This window comes from Chlorocebus sabaeus, chromosome 16, assembly GCF_047675955.1.
Source record: "Chlorocebus sabaeus isolate Y175 chromosome 16, mChlSab1.0.hap1, whole genome shotgun sequence".
Classification (NCBI taxonomy): Eukaryota; Metazoa; Chordata; class Mammalia; order Primates; family Cercopithecidae; genus Chlorocebus; species Chlorocebus sabaeus.
In genome coordinates, this window is record NC_132919.1 from 7,474,594 (window position 1) to 7,497,197 (window position 22,604).

General features: G+C 50.5%; 1 protein-coding gene across 1 annotated transcript; it reads left to right on the forward strand.

Annotated features, from left to right (window-relative positions):
* Positions 1-36: 36 nt before the first annotated feature.
* On the forward strand, positions 37-7,538 carry SHBG (sex hormone binding globulin). Its single transcript, XM_073004674.1, is given in 10 exon segments — positions 37-132; positions 897-1,673; positions 1,676-1,768; positions 4,418-4,509; positions 4,683-4,872; positions 5,203-5,364; positions 5,592-5,751; positions 5,882-6,018; positions 6,774-6,981; positions 7,225-7,538. Coding segments are annotated over 9 exon segments (1,404 nt in total). The 5' UTR covers positions 37-132; positions 897-1,460; the 3' UTR covers positions 7,374-7,538.
* Positions 7,539-22,604: the final 15,066 nt, after the last annotated feature.

Below are 22,604 nucleotides of genomic sequence, written 5' to 3' on the forward strand. Positions count from 1 at the left end.
CGGTTGTGTGGATGTCCCAACCTCGATCGAGTTACCCCGCGGTTCAAAGGCTCCCCGGCAGTGCTTTTTAAATTGACGTATGCGGTGATAACCTGCTTTAGCCTCAGGCTCTCTCACCCCCCCAGACCCTGGGTAAGCCTTAAGACCCCCAGCTCTGAAAGCTGTTTCCTGCAGCTCTTGAGTAGGATGAAGTGTTACCTCTTGAGGACATTTGCATTTTTAAAAATGTTTTGTTTATTTATTTATTTGTTCGTTTGTTTGTTTTTGGAGATCGAGTCTTGCTTTGTTTCCCAGGCTGGAGTGTAGTGGTGCGATCTCTGCTCACTGCAGCCTCCACCTCCTGAGTTCAAGCGATCCTCCTGCCTTAGCCTCTGGAGTAGCTGGGACTACAGTCGTGCACCGACACTCCCGGCTAATTTTTTTTTATTTTTTAGAGACGGTCTCACTCTGTTGCCCAAGTAACACAGTGGCCTGATCATAGCTCATTATAGCCGTAACTTCCCGGGCTCAAGCGATCCTCTTCCCCTCAGCCTCCTGAGTAGCTAGGACCACAGGTGTGCACCACTATGCCTGGCTAATTTTTTTTTTTTTTTTTGTAGATATGGGATCACGCCATGTTGCCCAGGTTGGTCTTAAACTTCTGGCCTCAAGCAATCCTCCCACCTCAGCCTCCCAAAGTGTCAGGATTATAGGCATGAGCCACTGTGCCTGGCCTCCCAGCACCCCTTGCAATGCCAACACGAGGTGGCAACTTGTTCTGTCGGCTGAGGGATGAGCCTGCCTCAGTCTTGGATCTGGTACACCTCAGTTCAGACATTTGAGGTCTTTGCCTGGGTCCCAAATGTGACCCACAAGGTTGTCCCTTGCTCTTCTTTTCCCTATATTCCACAAGGCAGAGCCAAGACTCCAGCCCACTGAGGGTAAAGGTCATCTTGGGCCCACCCGTTCCCCAAGGAGCAACTTCTGCTGACCAGAACACTCATGAAGGGTCTTGGAGTGGCTGAGGCTTATCACCTTATCGACCCAACACCACATCAGGTCATGCAATTCTTATTTTTCACCCTCAACAAGGAAGAAAGGTCTCTCCCTCAATTCTACTCTTCCAGTACTTGAGGATAGGCACCCCCAACCCTCCTTCCTCCAGGGAAACCTCAGCGTGTTTGTGGAAATAGTTTCTGAAGAGTGCTTGAGCTGGTGGGGAAGGAGAAACTCAAGAGAGAGATACCCCTGGGGATGGCCTCACTTTCCTGCCAACTTTCTGGTCGCCTCTCCTTCAAAGCGGAAGAAATGCCAGCCCTCAGCTTCCGTCAGATCTGGGGCTCCTAGGGCCTTGTACAAGTCCATGGCCCTCTGGTTCCAGAGGGAGTGGCGGGGGGCGGCGGGGTAACCGCGGCCTGGAAAGTGGAGCTGGGATTCCGGTGCCGTCCAGGCGAAGAGAGTGGGCCAGCGAGGAGGTCCTCATGGCCGGGCAAAGCCCCACCCCCTCGAATTCTGTCGCAGCAGGGGGCACGTCAGCCAATCAGCTTGGAGAACAGGCGCAGCCCCGCCCCCCCCAAGTCCCACCCCCGACAGCTGGATCTTGTGACTGGGCCCCTGGTAGAGGTCAAGGTTGGAGTGCGGCGGCTTCCTTGCGGTTGTGTGGGTGTCCCAACCTCGATCGAGTTACCCCGTGGTTCAGTTCAAAGGCTCCCCGGCAGTGCTTTTTAAATTGACGTATGCGGTGATAACCTGCTTTAGCCTCAGGCTCACTCAGCCCCCCAGACCCTGGGTAAGCCTTAAGACCCCCAGCTCTGAAAGCTGTTTCCTGCAGCTCTTGAGTAGGATGAAGTATTACATCTCGGCGGCATTTGCATTTTTTAAATGTTTTATTTATTTATTTATTTACTTTTGGAGATGGAGTATTGCTTTGTCGCCCAGGCTGGGGTGCAGTGGCGCGATCTCCGCTCACTGCAGCCTCCACCGCCCGAGTTCAAGCGATCCTCCTGCCTTAGCCTCCGGAGTAGCTGGGACTGCAGTCGCACACCGGCACGCCTGGTTAATTTTTTTTTTCTCCTTCCTTCCTTCCTTCCTTCCTTCCTTCCTTCCTTCCTTCCTTCCTTCCCTCCCTCCGCCCCCCCTCCCTCCTTCCTTCCTTCCTTCCTTTCTATTTTTTTTTTTTTTTTGAGACGGAGTCTCGCTCTGTCGCCCAGGCTGGAGTGCAGTGGCCGATCTCAGCTCACTGCAAGCTCCGCCTCCTGGGTTCACGCCATTCTCCTGCCTCAGCCTCCCGAGTAGCTGGGACTACAGGCGCCCGCCACCGCGCCCGGCTAGTTTTTTGTATTTTTTTAGTAGAGACGGGGTTTCACCATGTTAGCCAGGATGGTCTCGATCTCCTGACCTCGTGATCCGCCCGTCTCGGCCTCCCAAAGTGCTAGGATTACAGGCTTGAGCCACCGCGCCCGGCCCCTTCCTTCCTTTCGACGGATTCTCACTCTGTCATTCAGGCTGGAGTGCAGTGGTGCAATATCGGCTCACTACAACCTCTCCCTCCCGGGTTCAAGCGATTCTCCTGCCTCACCCGCGGAGTAGCTGGGATTACAGGCATGGGCAACCACACCTGGCTAAGTTTTGTATTTTTAGTAGAGATGGGGTTTCACCATGTTGGCCAGGCTGGTCTGGAACTCTTGACCTCAAGTGATCTGCCTGCCTCAGCCTCCCAAGGTGCTGGGATTACAGATGTGAGCCACCGAGCCTGGTCTGTCATTTGCATTTTAAAATGGGCCACGGGGTGGCGCAGTGGCTCACGCCTATAATCCCAGCATTTTGGGAGACAGAGGCAGGGGGATCACCTGAGATCAGGAGTTTGAGACCAAACTGACCAACATGGTGAAATTCCCTTTCTACTAAAAATACAAAAATTAGCCAGGTGTGATGGCGTATGCCTTTAATCCCAGCTACTCGGGATCCTGAGACAGGATAATTGGTTGAACCTGGGAGGTGGAGGATACAGTGAGCCGAGATTGTGCCATTGCACTCCAGCCTGGGCAACAAGAGCGAAACTCCATCTCAAAATAAATAAATAAAATAAAATGGGTGAGGGAGGGTTGGGCCTTGTGGCTAACGCCTGTACTCCAGGTAGTTTGGGAGGCTGAGGTGGGCGGATCATTTGAGGTCAGAGGTTTGAGACCAGCCTGGCCGACATGGTGAAATCCCTGTCTCTACTAAAAATGCAAAAAAATTAACTGGGCATGGTAGTGTGTGCACCTGTAGTCCCAACTACTCAGAAGGCTGAGATAGGAGGGTCGCTTGAGAGGGTGCCTCGAGAGGCAGAGGCAGCAGTGAGCCGAGATCACGCCACTGCACTCCAGCCTGAGTGACAGAACAAGACTCTGTCTAAAATAAAATAAAATAAAATAAAATAAAATAAAATAAAATGGGTCAGGGAGTGGGTGATGAATTTCTACTGCTAGACTGTTTAGGCCCTGTAATAAATGGATAAGGGAAGATAACTGGGAGGCGGGGGTAGGTCCCTTCTTAATAGTCACTGAATCATACACACAGACAATACCTTCCCGGCAGACAGGCCTCAGAGGCCTGGGAAAAGGCTGGGGGAGGAGTTCAGACCAGATGCCAGGCACTGTGCCTGCATTTTCTCATGAACCTTCTTTCACAGTCACCCTGTAAAATATTATTTTCCTCATTTTACAGACAAGAATGCTGAAGCACAAAGGTGAAGTGACTTGCCCAAGGTCACTCAGCTAGAAATTTAGGATTCCATTATCTCATTTCTAGTCCTGATACAGGATGCTACTTGGGACGCAGGGCAGGACTGTTTCTAGACCACAGGCCTGTGAATGCAGCCTCCCCACGTGGACGGAAATCTTGGAGGACCTAGACCAGGCCCTAGAGGAGGAGAGGGGAGATGGAATATCCTCTCCCAGTTCAGAAATTTTCTAGGCAGTGGAGGATGATAGTGGAGGGGACTCTGTCCTTCACCCCATTGATCCCCAGAGGGGTGGTAGCTGGGTCTTGTGACTGGGCCCCTGGGCAGGGGTCAAGGGTCAGTGCCCCTGTTTCCTTTACCCCCTCCCCCCGGGCAACCTTTAACCCTCCACCGCCTACACACAAGGCTGCCTGCCTCTACACATTCTCCCAAGAGTTGTCTGAGCCGCCGAGTGGACAGTGGCTGATTATGGAGAGCAGAGGCCCAATGGCCACCTCACGCCGGCTGCTGTGGCTGCTGTTGCTACTACTGCATCACACCCACCAGGGATGGGCCCTGAGACCTGTTCTCCCCACCCAGGTGCAGGAGCGGGACAGGGCTCTCAGTTCATGCAGTCTTCCCTTCTCTCCTCCTCTGGCCCTGTAGCAGGGCCTCTCCCTCTGTCTGTCTCTGACATGTCCCTACTCAGCCTTGTTTGTTTTCTCTTTCTGATAGAGGGCCCAGGACCCTCCGGCTGTCCACCTCAGCAATGGCCCAGGACTAGAGCCTGCCGCTGTCATGACCTTTGACCTCACCAAGATCACAAAGTATGGGGTTGACCTAGCCCTTGACCCAGTCCCCTGGCTCTGCCCTGTCTCCATCAGCTGTTCTCTTTTCCCTGTGTTCCTTTCCTTATCTGTGAACACCATGTCCCCCAAACCCACACTGGCTCTCAAAGGGCACATGACATACACAATCTTTTCCTTCTGAGTCCTTCCAGAACCTCCTCCTCCTTTGAGGTTCGAACCTGGGACCCAGAGGGAGTGATTTTTTATGGGGATACCAACCCTAAGGATGACTGGTTTATGCTGGGACTTCGGGACGGCAGGCCTGAGATCCAACTGCACAATTACTGGGCCCAGCTTACGGTGGGTGCTGGACCACGACTGGATGACGGGAGATGGCACCAGGTAAGCTAGCTCTGGTCCTCAGGGGAGGGATGTCTGGAGCTGGTCTGAGGAAAGGGAACGAAACCAAGTTATTGAGCATCCCTTTACCACTGTCATCTCATTTAATCCACACGAACTCCCACAAAGTAGCTATTCTTGGCCCCATCTTTTCTGATGGGAATTCTAAGGCTCAGTCAGTACATAAGTGACAAGACCTGACTGACCCATGGCCAAGGATGCTAGCTGCTTCTTTAAGGCATGTTCTTTCCACTATAGTACTAGGCTACCTCACAGGAAGGTGGCAGAGACAGATCCCAGGGGCCTCTGATTCTGCTTCCCACCTTCCTGCAGGTGGAAGTCAAGATGTATGGGGACTCTGTGCTACTGAAGGTGGATGGGGAGGAGGTGCTGCGCCTGAGACAGGTCTCTGGGCCCCTGACCAGCAAACGCCATCCCATCATGAGGATTGCGCTTGGGGGGCTGCTCTTCCCCTCTTCCAACCTTCGGTTGCCGGTAACTACATCCCAGGGGTGGAACCCTAGCCAAGGCTCCATAAAGCACTGCTGGGTGGGTGGCCATGGGAATCTAAGTCCAAGATTTTAGGGAGAGGGGATGGGTTGAGAGCTGCAAGAGGGAGGCCAAATGCTCGGAAGAGAGTAAACTGAGGGCAGAGTGGCCAGGACTGGGGCTCCGATGCCCTGATTTCTACATCCCCATATCTTACCTCTGTCACACTCCAGCTAGTTCCTGCCCTGGATGGCTGCCTGCGCCGGGATTCCTGGCTGGACAAACAGGCCGAGATCTCAGCATCTGCCCCCACTAGCCTCAGAAGCTGTGATGTAGAATCAAATCCCGGGATATTTCTCCCTCCAGGGACTCATGCAGAATTCAGTCTCCGAGGTAGATTTCCTTGGAGTGTGTTTTTCCCACCCTGGCCAGCTCAGCCTGCCTCTGTCTCCCTCCACCACTGGCTCCTTTCCTCCTTGAAGCTCTAGCTTTGAGACCTCAGGATAATCATTTCTCCCCACAGACATTCCCCAGCCTCATGCAGAGCCCTGGGCCTTCTCTTTGGACCTGGGACTCAAGCAGGCAGCAGGCTCAGGCCACCTTCTTTCTCTTGGGACACCGGAGAACCCATCTTGGCTCAGTCTTCACCTCCAAGATCAAGTAAAGGGGGACAATGGGGCGCTGCCTGTATTCAGTGGAGCCTGGAGCAATGAGGGAAGAGGGGAGTCCAAAATGTCAATATTAGGAAGACTTCCAGCCCAGGGAACATAGCAAGACTCTGGCTCCACAAAATTGTTTTTCATTAATAATTAGCCAGGCATAGTGGCACATGCCTGTAATCCCAGGTGCTGGAGGCCAAGACCAGAGGATCACTTGAGGCCAGGAGTTTGACATCAGCCTGGGCAACATAGCAGAGACCTCTGTCAAAAAAAAAAAAAAAAAAAAAAAAAAAAAAATTAGCCAGGCACAGTAGCACATGTCTGCTGCCCTGGCTACTTAGGAGCCTGAGGCAGGAGGTTTACTTGAGCCCAGGAGTTTGAGGCTGCAGTGAGCTATGATGGTGCCACTGCACTCTGACCTGGACCACAGTGAGACCCTGTCTCAAAAAAAATAAAAATAAAAATAAGGTTTACGGATGGCACTCAGGTGGGTGGTAGGGGCGAGGGACATATCTTGAAGCCGCCCACAGCAAGCAAACAGTTTTGACTTAGACTGCTTATTTACTTGGGGTAGGTGTGGTTTCAAAAAGGGTCAAGCCAAAAAAAATTAGGGCAGGATTTAAGTGGTGAAAATGGCCAGTAGGTGGAGGCATAGCGAAGAGGCAGAATTAAGGCAGCTAGGGGTGAGGCCACAGGCAGTAGTCCCTGCTCATTCTTCCCTCCCTCTCTATCGTCCCTTTCCCACACACTCTGCAGAAGGTGGTGCTGTCTTCTGGGTCGGGCCCAGAGATGGATCTGCCCCTGGTCTTGGGACTCCCTCTTCAGCTGAAACTGAGTATGTCCAGGGTGGTCTTGAGCCAAGGACCAAAGATGGAGGTCCTTGCCCTGCCTCCCTTAGGCTTGGCTTCCCTCCTTAACCTCTGGGCCAAGCCTCAAGGGCGTCTCTTCCTGGGGGCTTTACCAGGTAAGAGAGAATGATGTTCAAGTTCATGAGCACACCACTGGAAACAGCTCAAGGGAGGGGGCACATTTTGAGGGGAAGGAAACCTCTGGGAGGGAAGAAGAATAGGCCACAAGAAGAAGATAGCGGGCAGTGGGAGGTAGTGCTTCTGAAAACTCAGGTTGGAGGAGTGGAAAAGTGGGGAGAAGATTCTGAATCCAAGCCACCTGACTCTTCTAATGCCACCTTTGCACGACCTCCCTCTAGGAGAAGACTCTTCCACCTCTTTTTGCCTGCATGGCCTTTGGGCACAAGGTCAGAGGCTGGATGTGGACCAGGCCCTGAACAGAAGCCATGAGATCTGGACTCACAGCTGTCCCCAGAGCCCAGGCAATGGCACTGACGCTTCCCATTAAAGCTCCACCTAAGAACCCCCTTTGAAAGTTACTTATTATTCATTTATTCAACAAATATTCACTGTGCACTAGCAATGTACCAGGCACTGTGCCAAGCATTGAGTTGTCTTGATGAGCACCAATACTCTGGTTCCTACCCTCTTGGTGCCCACAGTCCCATAGGGAAGCAGACATCCATCAAAGACTAACTAATAAGTGGATAGTTGGAAGCACTGATAAAGGAGAATCGGAGAGTTGTGAAAACATGGAGACTGACCAGGAGCGGTGGCTCACGCCTGTAATCCCAGCACTTTGGGAGGCCAAGGCAGGCAGATCACGAGGTTGGGAGATCGAGACCATCCTGGCTAACGTGGTGAAACCCCGTCTCTACTAAAAATACAAAAAAATTAGCCAGGTGTGGTGGCGGGCGCCTGTTGTCCCAGCTGCTCAGGAGGCTGAGGCAGGAGAATGGCGTGAACCCGGGAGGCAGAGCTTGCAGTGAGTCGAGATAATGTCACCGCACTCCAGCCTGGGCGACAGAGCAAGCAAGACTGTCTCAAAAAAAATAATAAAAAGAAAAGAAAAGAAAAAACAAGAAAACATGGAGACTAGGAGGCCTTAACTTAGTCTGAATGTCAAGGAGAGATTCTCTAAGGAAATGAGGACTTCTTTTTTTGTTTTGTTTTGTTTTGAGACAGAGTTTTGCTCTTGTTGCCCAGGCTGGAGTGCAATAGTGTGATCTTGGCTCACTGTAACCTCCGCCTCCTGTGTTCAAGCAATTCTTTTGCCTCAGCCTCCCGAGTAGCTGGGATTACAGGCATGCACCACCCCCCCCCCCCCCCAGCTAATTTTTTGTATTTTTAGTAGATATGGGGTTTCACCATGTTGGCCAGGCTGGTCTAGAACTCCTGACCTTGGGTGATCCTCCTGCCTCAGCTTCCCAAAGTGCTGGGATTACAGGTGTGAGCCATCGCGTCCGGCTGGAAATGAGGACTTCTTAGGCTGAGATCCCAGCAAAAACCCCGACAGACAGACATACTCTGGATACAGGTCACTTTCTGGAAGCCAGGACCCACCTCATTCCGCAGAAGTTACTCCCTTTGAGACTCCAGTTTCCTGCCTCTGTGGCTGGTCCAGAGGGATCAGGAGGAAGAAAAGAGATGGGATTTTGACATCTCAGTCATCTGGTCCTTGGACTGGCCATTGCTGCCCAGGGAAGGAGCAGCAGGGGGCGTGAGAGGGTCACAGACAGATGTGGGTAGGGGTTCTGGAAAAAGGGGTGGAGGCAGGGAGAAAGAGAAAGGGAGGAGAGCACAGGGAGAAAGTCGCCTCTCTCTCTCTCCTAGTCTTGGTCCACTTGCTGCGTTCACAGACGAATTTGTCTCTACTCCATTAAGCAAGAACTGGCTTGTGCTGGTCCCAGCTGGGAAAAACAGACAGATTCGGGAATATCTCTGCCCTCAAAGAATACGGTGACCCAGCTCTCAACCACAGACCTCTGGAGAATGCTGGTGCCCCAGCATCCCTCCCTGGGGAACCCTCGTGTCCAAGCCGCTAGCCCCCACCCCCCGCCAGCTTCCAGTCTTCAGCCCCCTTAGGAACCCCTGTGTCCTAGTCCAAAGCTCCCAGCCTACTAAGGAGCCCTGGGGCTCAAGCCCTCCATCCTCTTTCCTCTCAAGAACCATTAGGTTAGCCAGGTGGGGTGGTTCACACCTTTAATCCCAGCACTGTGGGAGGCCGAGGCGGGCGGATCACCTGAAGTCAAGAGTTTGAGACCAACCTGGCCAACACAGTGAAATCCTATCTCTACTAAAAATGCAAAAATTAGCCGGACATGGTGGCAGGTGCCTGTAATCCCAGCTACTCAGGAGGCTGAGGTAGGAGAATTGCTTGAACCCAGGAGGTGGAGTTTGCAGTGAGCTGAGATCACGCCACTGCACTCCAACCTGGGTGACAGAGTGAGACTGTCTCAAAAAAAAATTTTTTTTTAAAAACTTAAAAAGAACCATTAGGTTAAAGCATACCTCATCTCTAGACCCCATAAGAACCCCAGTACCCAAGCTCCTAGTTTCTTACAAGAATCTTTTCACCAGTAACCCAGGCAGCAGGCCGAGTCACTCACTGGAGCTGCTGTCCCTTTCTGCAGGGATCAGCCAGGACCTAAATGACCCCAGGGTAAGGAGGCCCTGGGGAGTCTCTAGGGTAGAAGACACAAATCCCAAGCCCCACCTTGAACCTCTCCTAATCTTGACCCTATAGGCTCTCTCAGGATCTACAACTGCCTCCACCCAGCCAGCAGGGTTTATAGTGGAGTCTTCAGCATGGAGAGGGCATCAAATTTAACTCTGGCCCCTTGTTGATGTTGAGGGTTAACCTAGGCCACCTGAGCATCTGCTTAGTACCAGGCACTGTTCTAGATACTGAGGATTTGTTGGTGAAAAGGACAAACAGGCCGGGCATGGTGGCTCTCGCCTGGAATCCCAGCACTTTGGGAGGCCGAGGCAGGCAGATCATGAGGTCAGGAGATCGAGACCATCCTGGCTAACACAGTGAAACCCCATGTCTACTAAAAATACAAAAAATTAGCCCGGCATAGTGGCGGGCACCTGTAGTCCCAGCTACTTGGGAGGTTGAGGCAGGAGAATGGTGTGAACCCGGGAGGCGGAGCTTGCAGTGAGCGGAGATCACACCACTGCACAGCAGCCTGGGCAACAAAGCGAGACTCCATCTCAAAAAAAAAAAAAAAAAAGAAAAAGAAAAGAAAAAAAGAAAAGAACAAATACCATCCCCGCTCTGATGGAACTTATAATGTAGTAGAGGGGAAGTAGACACAAACAAGAACACAAATAAATAAGCAGGATTATTTCAGATAGCGCTCAGAGCAATAAAGGGAATAAAATCCTGTAATATAATAGGAGGGGGAGGGGAGGGGCAACATTAGCTGGGTGGTCAGGGAAGTCACTTGAGCAGAGACCTGAATAATGAAAAGAAGTCATCCTGTGGAGGCCTGTGGAGTGCGAGCCAGCAGGGAGGGGGGTTAGAGAGCCCGGATGCACCTGGGTACCCACCAAGGGGATTGTTCCAAGTGCCAACATCCTGACCTTTTGTCCCTGGAATCTCCCCGGAGCTGGCTTTTCTCTCCTCCCTCCACCCCACCCTCTCCAGGACACTGGGCCCCCAACCTCTCTTTCCCCAGCCTGCCCTAGATTCCAGGATTCCTGATTGCCATCCAGAGCTGTCTACACTCTTTCATTAAGACCGATTTCGCTTTGACATCGACTTTGCCAGGCCCCCACCAAGGGCACCTACGATGCCTGCCCAGTGTCGCCTGCCTTCCCCACACCCCCAAAAACTTTTCAGAGCTTGGCAGCACACCCTGAAGCCTCTGGGCCTGATCTACCCACTCACTCCATCCTACCCACTGCCTCTCTCTCTCTCTCCCCCTCCTTGCTGCCCACCTCCCCCACCGAATTTTCTTTCAATTAACATGTATTGGCTGCTGATACATTGGCCACACACTGTGTAGTCCACCACAGGGAATCTAAAGATGAATAAAACTTGGTGCTGGCCCTGGAGAACTAGGGTCTGTTTTTTTCTTTTGAGACAGAGTCTCGCTGTTTTGGTCAGGCTGGAGTACAGTGGCACGATCTCAGCTCACTGAAACCTCCATCTCCCAGGCTCAAGCAATTCTCCCGCCTCAGCCTCCCAAGTACGTGGGACTACAGGCATGTGCCACCACACCTGGCTAATTTTTGTATTTTTAGTAGAGATGGGGTTTCACCATGTTGACCAGGCTGGTCTCGAACTCCTGACCTTAGGTAATCAGCCTGCCTCGGCCTCCCAAAGTGCTGGGATTACAGGAGTGAGCCACCGTGCCCGGCCTTTTTTTTTTTTTTTTTCTTTTGAGACAGAGTCTTGCTCTGTTGCCCAGGCTGGAGAGCGACGGCACGATCTTGGCTCACTGCAACTTCTGCTTCCTGGGTTCAAGTGATTCTCCTGCTCAGCCTCTCAAGTAGCTGAGCTTACAGGCATGCACCAACACACCTGGCTAATTTTTGTATTTTTAGTAGAGACAAGGTTTCACCATGTTGGCCGGGCTGGTCTCAAACTCCCGACCTCAGGTGATCCGCCCACCTTGGCCTCCCAAAGTGCTGGGATTACAGGCATGAGCCACCATGCCCGGGCAGAACCAGGGTCTTGAGAGAGAGACAGACATGTGAAATGCTTTAGCAGAGGTATCTGAGATGCCAAGGAACCTGGTTGCTAGTTCTACTATGGACCATCAAAGAAATGAGTTATGACTTGACAAGGTGGCTCATGCCTGTAATCCCAGCACTTTGGGAGGCCAAGGTGAACGGATCATCTGAAGTCAGGAGTTTAAGACCAGCCTGGCCAGCATGGTGAAACCCCATCTCTACTAAAAATACAAAAAATTAGCTGGGCGTGGTGGCAGGCTCCTGTAATCCCAGCTACTAGGGAGGCTGAGGCAGGAGAATCCCTTGAACCCGGGAGGCGGAGGTTGCAGTGAGCTGAGACTGCACCACTGCACTCCAGCCTGGGCAACAGAGTGAGACTCTGGAACAAGAAAACAAAAAAATAAAAAAAACAAAATGAGCGAGTTGTTAGATGTGTGAAGTTGAACAAATGACTAAACCTCTATCACTCTGTTTCCCCATCTATAAAATGGGAAGTTTCTCTATCTTAGAAGGTTGTTGTGAAGATTTGGTGAAATCATGTAGACATTTTAATGTCTAGCATAGTGTTTGGCATACAGAAAGTGCTCAATATATGATATATATGTATATCTCAATATATATGAGAAATGTCATTCTTATTAATCTCACACATAGTTCTTGACATATTAGTCTGAGCCTGCTGGGTATGAAAGATGAGGGAGGGCGTGTGATGTGGCTGAACCATGGGCAGGCTGAGATGGAGTGAGGGCAGATGGGAGCTCCTTGGGCTATGTGGCCTTGTGTGTCATGCTGAGTAGTTGGAGCTTGATCTGGTCAGTGAATAAACTTCATCTTCTTATCTATTCTTCTTTTCCTTCTTCTTCTTCTCTTTTTTTTTTTTTTTTTTGAGACGGAGTCTCATTCTGTTGCCGAGGCTGAAGTGCAGTGGCCTGATTTCATCTCACTGCAACCTCCAACTCCCGGGTTCAAGCTATTCTCCTGCCTCAGCTTCCTGAGTAGCTGGGATTACAGACATGCACCACCAAACCTGACTAATTTTTTTGGTATTTTTAGTAGAGATGGGGTTTTACCTTGTTGGCCAGGCTGGTCTCAAACTTCTGACCTCGAGTGATCCACCCACCTTGGCCTCCCAAAGTCCTGGGATTACAGGTGTGAGCCACCACATCTGACTTTCTTTCTTCTTTTTCTTCTATTTTTTTTTTTTAGAGACAGAGTCTTGCTGTGTTGCCCACTGGAGTACAGTGGTGCAATCATGGCTGGGACCACAGGAGCAGGCCACTGCACCCAGCTTATTTTTAAATTTTTTGTAGAGATGCGGTCTTGCTATGTTACTCAGGCTGATCTCAAACTCTTGGCCCCACTCTTGGAATCTTCCCCACTCAGCCTCCCAAAGCACTGGGATTACAGGTGCGAGCCACCATTCCTGGCCTCTTCTCTTATTTTCTTTTTCTTTCTTTCCTTCCCTTCCTTCCTTCTTTCAATTGTGGTAAAATATACACAACATCAAATTTACCACCTGAACCCTTTTTTTGCTTTTGAGACAAGATCTCATTCTGTTGCCCAGGCTGGAGTACATTGGTGCAATCATGGCTCACTGTAGCCTTGACTTTCTGGGCTCAAGTAATCCTCTCACCTCAGCCTCCCCAGTAGCTGGGACTACAGGCATGCACCACTATGCCTGGCTAATTTTTTCTTTTTTTTTTTTTTGAGACCATGTCTTGCTCTGTCACCCAGGCTAGAGTGCAGTGGTGTGATCTCTGCTCACTGCAATGTCTGCCTCCTGGGTTCAAGCAATTCTCCTGCCTCAGCCTCCTGAGTAGCTGGGATTACAGGCGTGATAAATTTTGTATTTTTAGTGGAGATAGGATTTCACCATGTTGGCCAGGCTGGTCTCGAACTCCTGACCTCAGGTGATCAGCCCACCTTGGCCTCCCAAAGTACTATGATTACAGGCGTGAGCCACCGTGGTCAGCTAATTTTTGTATTTTTAGTACAGATGGGGTTTCTTTTTCTTTTTTTTTGAGACAGAGTCTCTCTCTGTAGCCCAGGCTGGAGTGAAGTGGTACTATCTCGGCTCACTGCAAGCTCCACCTCCTGGATTCACGACATTCTCCTGCCTTAGCCTCCCGAGTAGCTGGGACTCCAGGCGCCCGCCACCACGCCTGGCTGATTTTTTTGTATTTTTAGTAGAGATGCGGTTTCGCCGTGTTAGTCAGGATGGTCTGGATCTCCTGACCTCATGATCCACCCGCCTTGGCCTCCCAAAGTGCTGGGATTACAGGCGTGAGCCACCGCGCCTGGCCAAAACGGGGTTTCACCATGTTGGCCAGGCTGGCCTCGGACTCCTGACCTTAGGTGATCCACCCACCTCGGCCTCCCAAAGTGCTGGGATTACAGGTGTGAGTCACCATGTCTGGCCCATCTTAACCTTCTTCTTTTTTTTTTTTTTTGAGATGGAGTCTTGCTGTGTTGCCCAAGCTGGAGTGCAGTGCCGTGATCTCGGCTCACTGCAACCTCCGCTTCCCAGGTTCAAGCAATTATCCCGCCTCAGTCTCCTGTCATCTTAACCATTTCTAAGTGTACATTTCAGTGGCATTAACTCCATTCACGATGTTGTGCAGCCATCACCACCATCCATTTCCAGAACTCTTTTTTTTTTTTTTTGAGACAGAGTCTTGCTCTGTCGCCAGGGCTGGAGTGCAGTGGCCGGGTCTCAGCTCACTGCAAGCTCCGCCTCCCAGGTTTGCGCCATTCTCCTGCCTCAGCCTCCCGAGTAGCTGGGACTACAGGCGCCCGCCACGTCACCTGGCTAGTTTTTTATTTTTTTTTTGTATTTTTTAGTAGAGATGGGGTTTCACCGTGTTAGCCAGGATGGTCTCGATCTCCTGACCTCGTGATCCGCCTGTCTCGGCCTCCCAAAGTGCTGGGATTACAGGCTTGAGCCACCGCGCCTGGCCAGTCATTTCCAGAACTCTTTTCATCTTTATAAAACTGAGACTCTGTCCCCATTAAGCAGCACTTTTCCATTCTCTTCTCCCCCCATATCTTTGTTTCAGAAGTCTTCTCTCTCCTTGTTCTTGTCTTTGCAAACACCTATTTTGTTGGGAACCCGGACAGCTAAGTCCCTGGAATTGCATGAACTGAGGGGAAGGAGATCGACAGGTACAGACCTCAGGATAAGGTTTAGATATGAGAGAGAGGGTGTGAAGGCTCTCGTGCCCTGGTTCAGGATAAGGTTTAGATATGAGAGAGAGGGTGTGAAGGCTCTCATGCCCTGGTTCAGGATAAGGTTTAGATATGAGAGAGAGGGTGTGAAGGCTCTCGTGCCCTGGTTCAGGATAAGGTTTAGATATGAGAGAGAGGGTGTGAAGGCTCTCGTGCCCTGGTTCAGGATAAGGTTTAGATATGAGAGAGAGGGTGTGAAGGCTCTCGTGCCCTGGTTCAGGATAAGGTTTAGATATGAGAGAGAGGGTGTGAAGGCTTTCGTGCCCTGGTTCAGGATAAGGTTTAGATATGAGAGAGAGGGTGTGAAGGCTCTCGTGCCCTGGTTCAGGATAAGGTTTAGATATGAGAGAGAGGGTGTGAAGGCTCTCGTGCCCTGGTTCCTTTCTGGAGATGCTGGTGGGAAAGGCGGGCTCCAGGAAAAGGCTGGAGCTTTGTAATGGCTATTTTCCTAGAGATTTTTCAGATCTCCCCTTTCTCAGCCTGTTTCCCTCAGAACACCAATGTTGCATTTAATGCTGAGGCCCCTCCCTCCTCCTCCATCCCCTCCTCCAAACCTGCAGCAGACAGCAAGGAAGGGAGCAACAGGTATCTCATCCTTACTCCATAAACCCCCTACGGTGCACAGAAGATCTTTCTTTCTTTCTTTCCAGGTGAACATGGGGTACAGGGCAGAGACTGAGCCAGGAATCCGGAGGCCACCCCTGGCTGTGTTTGCTAAGCTTTATGTCTTGAGGATCGGACCAAGTCTCATCTTTCCAAATGGAGGCTGGGCCACTTCAGTGCTTCTCTCCTGAGGAAGGAAAGAGCAAGTTGCTTCTGAGGTTCCCTGCAGAAGGAGCCTTTCCATGTTCACGCCCAGTTCAACCAGAAACTATCTTTGGTAGCTCTATGGGTTTCTTGAGTTTGAAGAAAGAGTAAATAGTCCAAGACAAAGCCCTGTTCTCAAAGAGCTTAGAGTGCTTAGAGTCTAGTTTAAGAGATGAAATATGCACAAGAGTTTTCTTTTCTTTTCTTTTCTTTTTTTTTTGAGACAGAGTCTCACTTTGTCACCTAGGCTGGAGTGCAATGGTGCGATCTCGACTCACTGCAACCTCCACCTCTGAGGTTCAAGTGATTCTCCTGCCTCATCCTCCTGAGTAGCTGGGATTACAGGCGCACACCACTACACTCAGCTAATTTTGTATTTTTAGTAGAGACAAGGTTTCACCATGTTGGCCAGGCTGGTCTCAAACTCCTGGCCTCAGGTGATCCACCTGCCTCAGCCTCCCAGAGTGCTGGGATTACAGCTGTGAGCCACCGCGCCTGGCCAAGAGTTTTCAACCAGTTACTCAAGACAGAAACTTAGACATCAGCTTTGATTCTTATTCATCCCCATTGTTCACTCTACTTCCAAAATAGGTCCTGAACCCATCCTCTTGTCTCCATCTGCAACCTGCTACTCTGGTCTAAGATAGCCACATCTCCCACCTGGACTGCTTGCTGAAAAGCTTTCCAAACTGGTTTCCTTGATTTGCGTGGTCTGCTCTCCACACAGTAGCCATGGTGATTTTCTTTTTCTTCTTTATTTATTATTTTTTTGAGACAGAGTCTCGCTGTGTCGCCCAGGCTGGAGTGCAGTGGCGTGATCTCAGCTCACTGCAAGCTCCGCCTCCCCGGTTCATGCCATTCTCCTGCCTCAGCCTCCCGAGTAGCTGGGACTACAGGCACCTGCCACCACACCTGGCTAATTTTTTGTATTTTTAGAAGAGACGGGGTTTCACCATGTTAGCCGGGATGGTCTTGATCCCCTGACCTTGTGATCCACATGCCTCGGCCTCCCAAAATGCTGGGATTACAGGCATGAGCCACTGCGCCCAGTCTTTTTTTTTGAGACAGAGTCTCGCAGTGTTGCCAAGGCTGGAGTGTAATGGCACGACCTTGGCTCACTGCAACCTCTGCCTCCTGGGTTCAAGTGATTCTCCTGTCTTAGCCTCCAGAGTAGCTGGGATTACAAGTGCCCACCACCACTCCCGGCTGATGTTTTGTATTTTTAGTAGAGATGGGGTTTCACTATGTTGGTCAGGCTGCTCTCGAACTCCTGACCACATGATCTGCCCGCTTCGGCCTCCCAAAGTGCTGGGATCACAGACGTGAGCCACTGTACCCAGCTGCCCAGCTAGTTTTGTATTTTTAGTAGAGACAGGGTTTCACATGTTGGCCAGGCTGGTCTGGAACTCCTAACCTCAAGTGATCCGCCCGCCTAGGCCTCCCAAAGTGCTGGGATTACAGGCGTGATAATTTTTGTATTTTTAGTATAGATGGGGTTTCGTCATGTTGGCCAGTCTGGTCTTGAACTCCTGACCTCAAATGATGTGCCTGCCTGGGCCTCCCAAAGTGCCGAGATTATAGGCATGCGCCCCTGCGCCCAGCTGATTTTCATTAAATATAATCATGTCACTCTCCTTCCTGAAACCACAGAATTGTTTTCATGGTGGTTGGATTAAAATCCAAACTGCATCCACTACATGGGATATGACGTCAAAAATATCCAACCATTTTCTTAGGCCTACAAGGACCCTTTATGGTTTGGCCTAGCTCTTTAATCTCTTACTCTATTCATCTTGCCTTGGCTCATTAAAGCCCAGACTTTGCACTTCCAATTCCTTCTTCCTGGAAATCTCTTCCCTTACCTCTCAGACCTCCTTTTGGGTGTGTAAGTCTTACACGAACAGTCATTTCCCTTACAGGAGTTCAAGGCTGCAGTAACCACAGTTGCACCACCGTACTCCAGCCTGGGCGACAGACAGAGACTGTCTCAAAAAAAAAAGTTGCAGCCGGGTGTGGTGGCTCACGCCTGTAATCTCAGCACTTTGGGAGGCCGAGGCAGGTGGATCACCTGAGGTCAGGAGTTCGAGACCAGCCTGACCAACATGGTGAAAAACCATCTCTACTAAAAATACAAAAATTAGCTGGGCGTGGTGGCGCACGCCTGTAATCCCAGCTACTCAGGAGGCTGAGGCAGGAGAAGCACTTGAACCCAGGAGGCGAAGGTTGGAGTGAGCCGAGATCATGCCATTGCACTCCAGCCTGGATGACAGAGACTCCATCTCAAAAAAAAAAAAAAAGAAAGAAAGGAAAAAAAGACCGGGTGCTGTGGCTCACGCCTGTAATCCCAGCATTTTGCGAGGCTGAGGCGGGCGGATCACGAGGTCAGCAGATTGAGACCATCCTGGCTAACATAGTAAAACCCTGTCTCTACTAAAAATACAAAAAATTAGCTGGGCGTGGTGGCATGCACCTGTAGTCCCAGCTACTCAGGAGGCTGAGGCAGGAGAATCGCTTTAACCCCGGAGTCAGAGGTTACAGTGAGTCTAGATCACACCACTGCACTCCCGCCTGGGTGACAGAGAGAGACTCCGTCTCAAAAAAAAAAAAAAAAAAAAAAAAAAGTTGCCGTCTCGGTAAGGCCACTCCTGACCATCCGGGCACTCTCTGGTACATTAGCCTGTTCTATCTTTCCTGCATAATATTAACATTATTAGGCCGGGTACGGCGGCTCATTCCTGTAATCCCAGCACTTTGGTAGGCCGAGGCAGGCGGATCACCTGAGGTCATGAGTTGGAGACGACCAGCCTGGCCAACATGGTGAAACCGGTCTCTACTAAAATACAAAAATTAGCTAGGCGTGTTGGTGCATGCCTGTAATCCCAGTTACTCCGGAGGCTGAGGCAGGAAAATTGCTTGAACCCGGGAGGCGGAGGTTGTAGTGAGCCGAGACTGTACCACTGCCCTCCAGCCCGGGCGACAGAATGAGACTCTATCTCAAAATAGTAATAATAATGATAATAATAAAATTATTATATTTGTTTGCTTTTGTTAATTGTCTACTGGAGTGGCAGCCCCAGGAACACAGGGACCAGAATAGTGATAGCACCTGGCTCTAAGCAAATGCTCACTAGATACGCATTGAGTGGGCCAGGCATGGTGGCTCACACCACAATTCCAGCACTTTGGGAGGCCAAGGTGGGTGGATCACCCAAGGTCAGGAGTTCAAGACCAGCCTGACCAACATGGCAAAACCCCGTGTCTACTAAAAATACAAAAATTAGCCAGGCGCGGTGGCAGGTGCCTGTAATCCCAGCTACTCAGGAGGCTGAGGCAGGAGAATCTCTTGAACCCAGGAGGCAGAGGTTGCAGTGAGCTGAGATTGTGCCATTGCACTCCAGCCTGGATGACAAGAGTGAAACTTCATCTCAAAAAAAAAAAAAAAAATTGGTATGCGTTGAATGCATGAATGGGAGTTGGGGCTGGCCTCTGAAGGGTAGGTAGTCTTCCAGGACAAAGGAATGAAATGCACAGATGTGTGAAGTCAGGAGTAAGCGCAGTCTACCCCAGGAGTGCCTGGCTTGGCTCCAGGAGAGGACTAGTCAGGGACTAGTGGGAAAGGAGGCTGGGGACACAGGATGGGAGTAGACTGCAGAGTATCCTGCAGGTTAGACTGAAGAATCAGGACTCTATCCTGCAGGGTAATAAGAAGTCACTGAAGAACTTTCAGCTGAGGAGTGGCCTAATTAAAGCTGTATTTTGAGAAAATTACTCGTGAGTCCGCTGCAGAATAGACTGAAGCAGGGCCAGCTGCATAATTGTCAGGACCCAGTGCAAAATGGAAATACAGGGGCTCTTGTTCAAAACCTAGGGGAAAAAGTGCCCTTAGAGGCACTAAAATATAATTTTTTTTTTTTTGAGACAGTGTCTCACTGTGTCACCCAGGCTGGAGTGCAGTGGCATGATTTCTGCTCACCGCAACCTCTGCCTCCAGGGTTCAAGCGATTCCTCCCTCAATCTCCCGAGTAGCTGGGACTACCACCACGCCCAGCTAATTTTTGTATTTTTTTGTAGAGACGGGATTTCACCTTGTTGGCCAGGCTAGTTTTGAACTCCTGACCTCAAATGATCCACCCACCTTGGCCTCCCAAACTGCTGGGATTACAGGTGTGAACAACCGCACCCGGCCTAAACTATTTTCCTTTCATCCATAGTTCTTTCAACTTCTCATGGTTTTTTGTTTTAGAGACAGGGTCTGGCTATGTCACCCAGACTGGAGTGCAGTGACGTGATCTTGGCTTACTGCAACCTCCACTTCCAGGGTTCAAGCAATTCTTCTGCCTCAGCCTCCTGAGTAGCTGGGATTACAGGCATGGGCCACCATGCCCGGCTAATTTTTGTATTTTTACTAGAGATAGGGTTTTGCCATGTTGGCCAGGCTGGTGTGGAACTCCTAGACTCAAGGGATCCACCCACATCGGCCTCCCAAAGTGCTGAAATTACAGATGTGAGCCACAGTACCCAGCATATCCATGAACGACCTTCCAGTCTCAGCCTCTGGGTAGCTAGGGCTGCAGGCGCATATCACCATGCCTGGCTTTCTCATGGTGTTTTTTTCTTTACTATTTAATGTTTAAATGTTTTTTGTTCGTTTATTTGTTTGTTTTTGAGACTCCCTCTGTCGCCCAGGCTGGAGTGCAATGGTGCGATCTTGGCTCACTGCAGCCAAAATAGAATTATTTTTCTTTTTTCTTTCTTTTGAGATAGTCTCTTGCTCTGTCACCTAGGCTGGAGTGCAGTGGCGTGATCATAGCGATCCAATCCTCCCAGCTCAGCCTTCTAAGTAGCTGGGACTAGAGGTGGCTACTAGTCTAACCTGGCTAAAATGCCTGACTAATTTTTAAATAAGTTTTTCATAGAGATGGGGTCTCGCCAGATGGGGTCAAGCTCAAGGCTTGTCTTGAACTCCTGGGCTCAAGGGATGCCCCCGCCTGGGTCTCTCAAAGTGCTGGGATTACAGGCAGGGGCCATTGTTGTTGAGGTTCCTTGCAGAGGGAACATTTCCATGTTCATGTCCAATTTAGCAGTTGGCCACGCTCAGTCTCACGTATTCAGTTGTAGACATAACATGCTTACCTTGTACTCATTTGGAATCTGGCTGAACTCCCACACGTTGTAGGTCCCCCAGAATTCTGTGCTCGTGGTGCATCTGGAACGATGTGTGAATGGGACGTATCTCCTCGCTCACAGGCATGCGTCAGTGCTCCACTGGATGTCACTTACAAAGCACAAATTCACAGATAGAACTATGAAGAATTTCAAGACAGTGATGGCATTCAGCTCCATAAATGTTTGGTGGGGAAAGAAAAGCAATAGCAGAGTTTTATTTATTTTTCATTTATTTATTTATTTATTTTTTGAGACGGAGTCTTGCTCTGTTGCCCAGGCTGGAGTGCAGTGGTGCCATCTCGGCTCACTGCAAGCTCCGCCTCCTGGGTTCAAGCCATTCTCCTGCCTCAGCCTCCCCAGTAGCTGGGACTACAGGCGCCCACCACCATGACCGGCTAATTTTTTTGTGTGTATTTTTAGTAGATACGGGGTTTCACCATGTTAGCCAGTATGGTCTCGATCTCCTGACCTCGTGATCCGCCTGTCTCGGCCTCCCAAAGTGCTGGGATTACAGGCGTGAGCCACCGCACCCGGCCAATAGCAGAGTTTTAAACCAAACAACTATGAGCATGGGCCTTGCATGACTGTGCAGGTCCCATGTCAGGAAGCTGGCCTTGGACTGGAGGGAGTGGGTTTGAGGACGTGGATGACAGTTTGGATGTGAGGTGTTGAGAACTTGGGCTAAGGATTTAAGGTAACAGTTGAAAGGAGAAGAAAAACCTCTCCAAGGAAAATAGGCAAGATTTGAAGAAAGATTAAAAGAGGTGGAGATAATGATTCTTTTTCTTTTTTCTTGAGACAGAATCTTGCTCTGTTGCCCAGGCTGGAGCACAATGACGCAATCTTGGCTCACTGCAACCTCCGTCTCCTGGGTTCAAGCGATTCTCCTGCCTCAGCCTTCTGAGTAGCTGGGGTTACAGGCTCCCACCACTGTATTCGGCTAATTTTTGTAGTTTTACTAGAGACGTAGTTTTACCATGTTGGCCAGGCTGGTCTTGAACTCCTAAGCTCTGGTCTGGAACTCCTTTGCTTAGGTGATCCGCCAGCCTCAGCCTCCCACAGAGCTGGGATTACAGTCATGAGCCACCGGGCATGGTCAAGATAATGATTTTCTTTTTTTTTCTTTTTTGAGATGAAGTGTTACTCTATTGCCCAGGCTGGAGTGTAGTGGTGCGATCTCGGCTCACTGCAACCTCCACCTCCCGGGTTCAAGCTATTCTGCCTTAGCCTCCTGAGTAGCTGGGATTGCAGGTGCACACCACCACACCCTGCTAATTTTGCTTTTTTTTTTTTTTTTTTTTTTTGAGACAGAGTCTCACTCTGTTGCCTAGTCTGGAGTGCAGTGGTGCAATCTCGGCTCACTGCAAGCTCAGCCTCCCAGGTTCACGCCATTGTCCTGCCTCAGCCTCCCAAGCAGCTGGGACCACATGTGCCCGCCACCATGCCTGGCTAATTTTATTGTATTTTTAGTAGGAACAAGGGTTTCACCATGTTAGCCAGGATGGTCTCGATCTCCTGACCTCGTGATCCACCTGCCTCGGCCTCCCAAAGTGCTGGGATTACAGGCATGAGCCACTGCGCCCTGCCTAATTTTGCATTTTTAAGTAGAGATGGGGTTTCACCATGTGGGCAAGGCTAGTCTCGAACTCCTGACCTCGTGATCTGCCCGCCTTGGCCTCCCAAAGTGCTGGGATTACCAGGCAGGAGTGCAGTGGCCGGATCTCAGCTCACTGCAAGCTCCGCCTCCCGGGTTTAGGCTATTCTCCTGCCTCAGCCTCCCGAGCAGCTGGGACTACAGGCGCCCGCCACCTCACCCGGCTAGTTTTTTTGTATTTTTTAGTAGAGACGGGGTTTCACC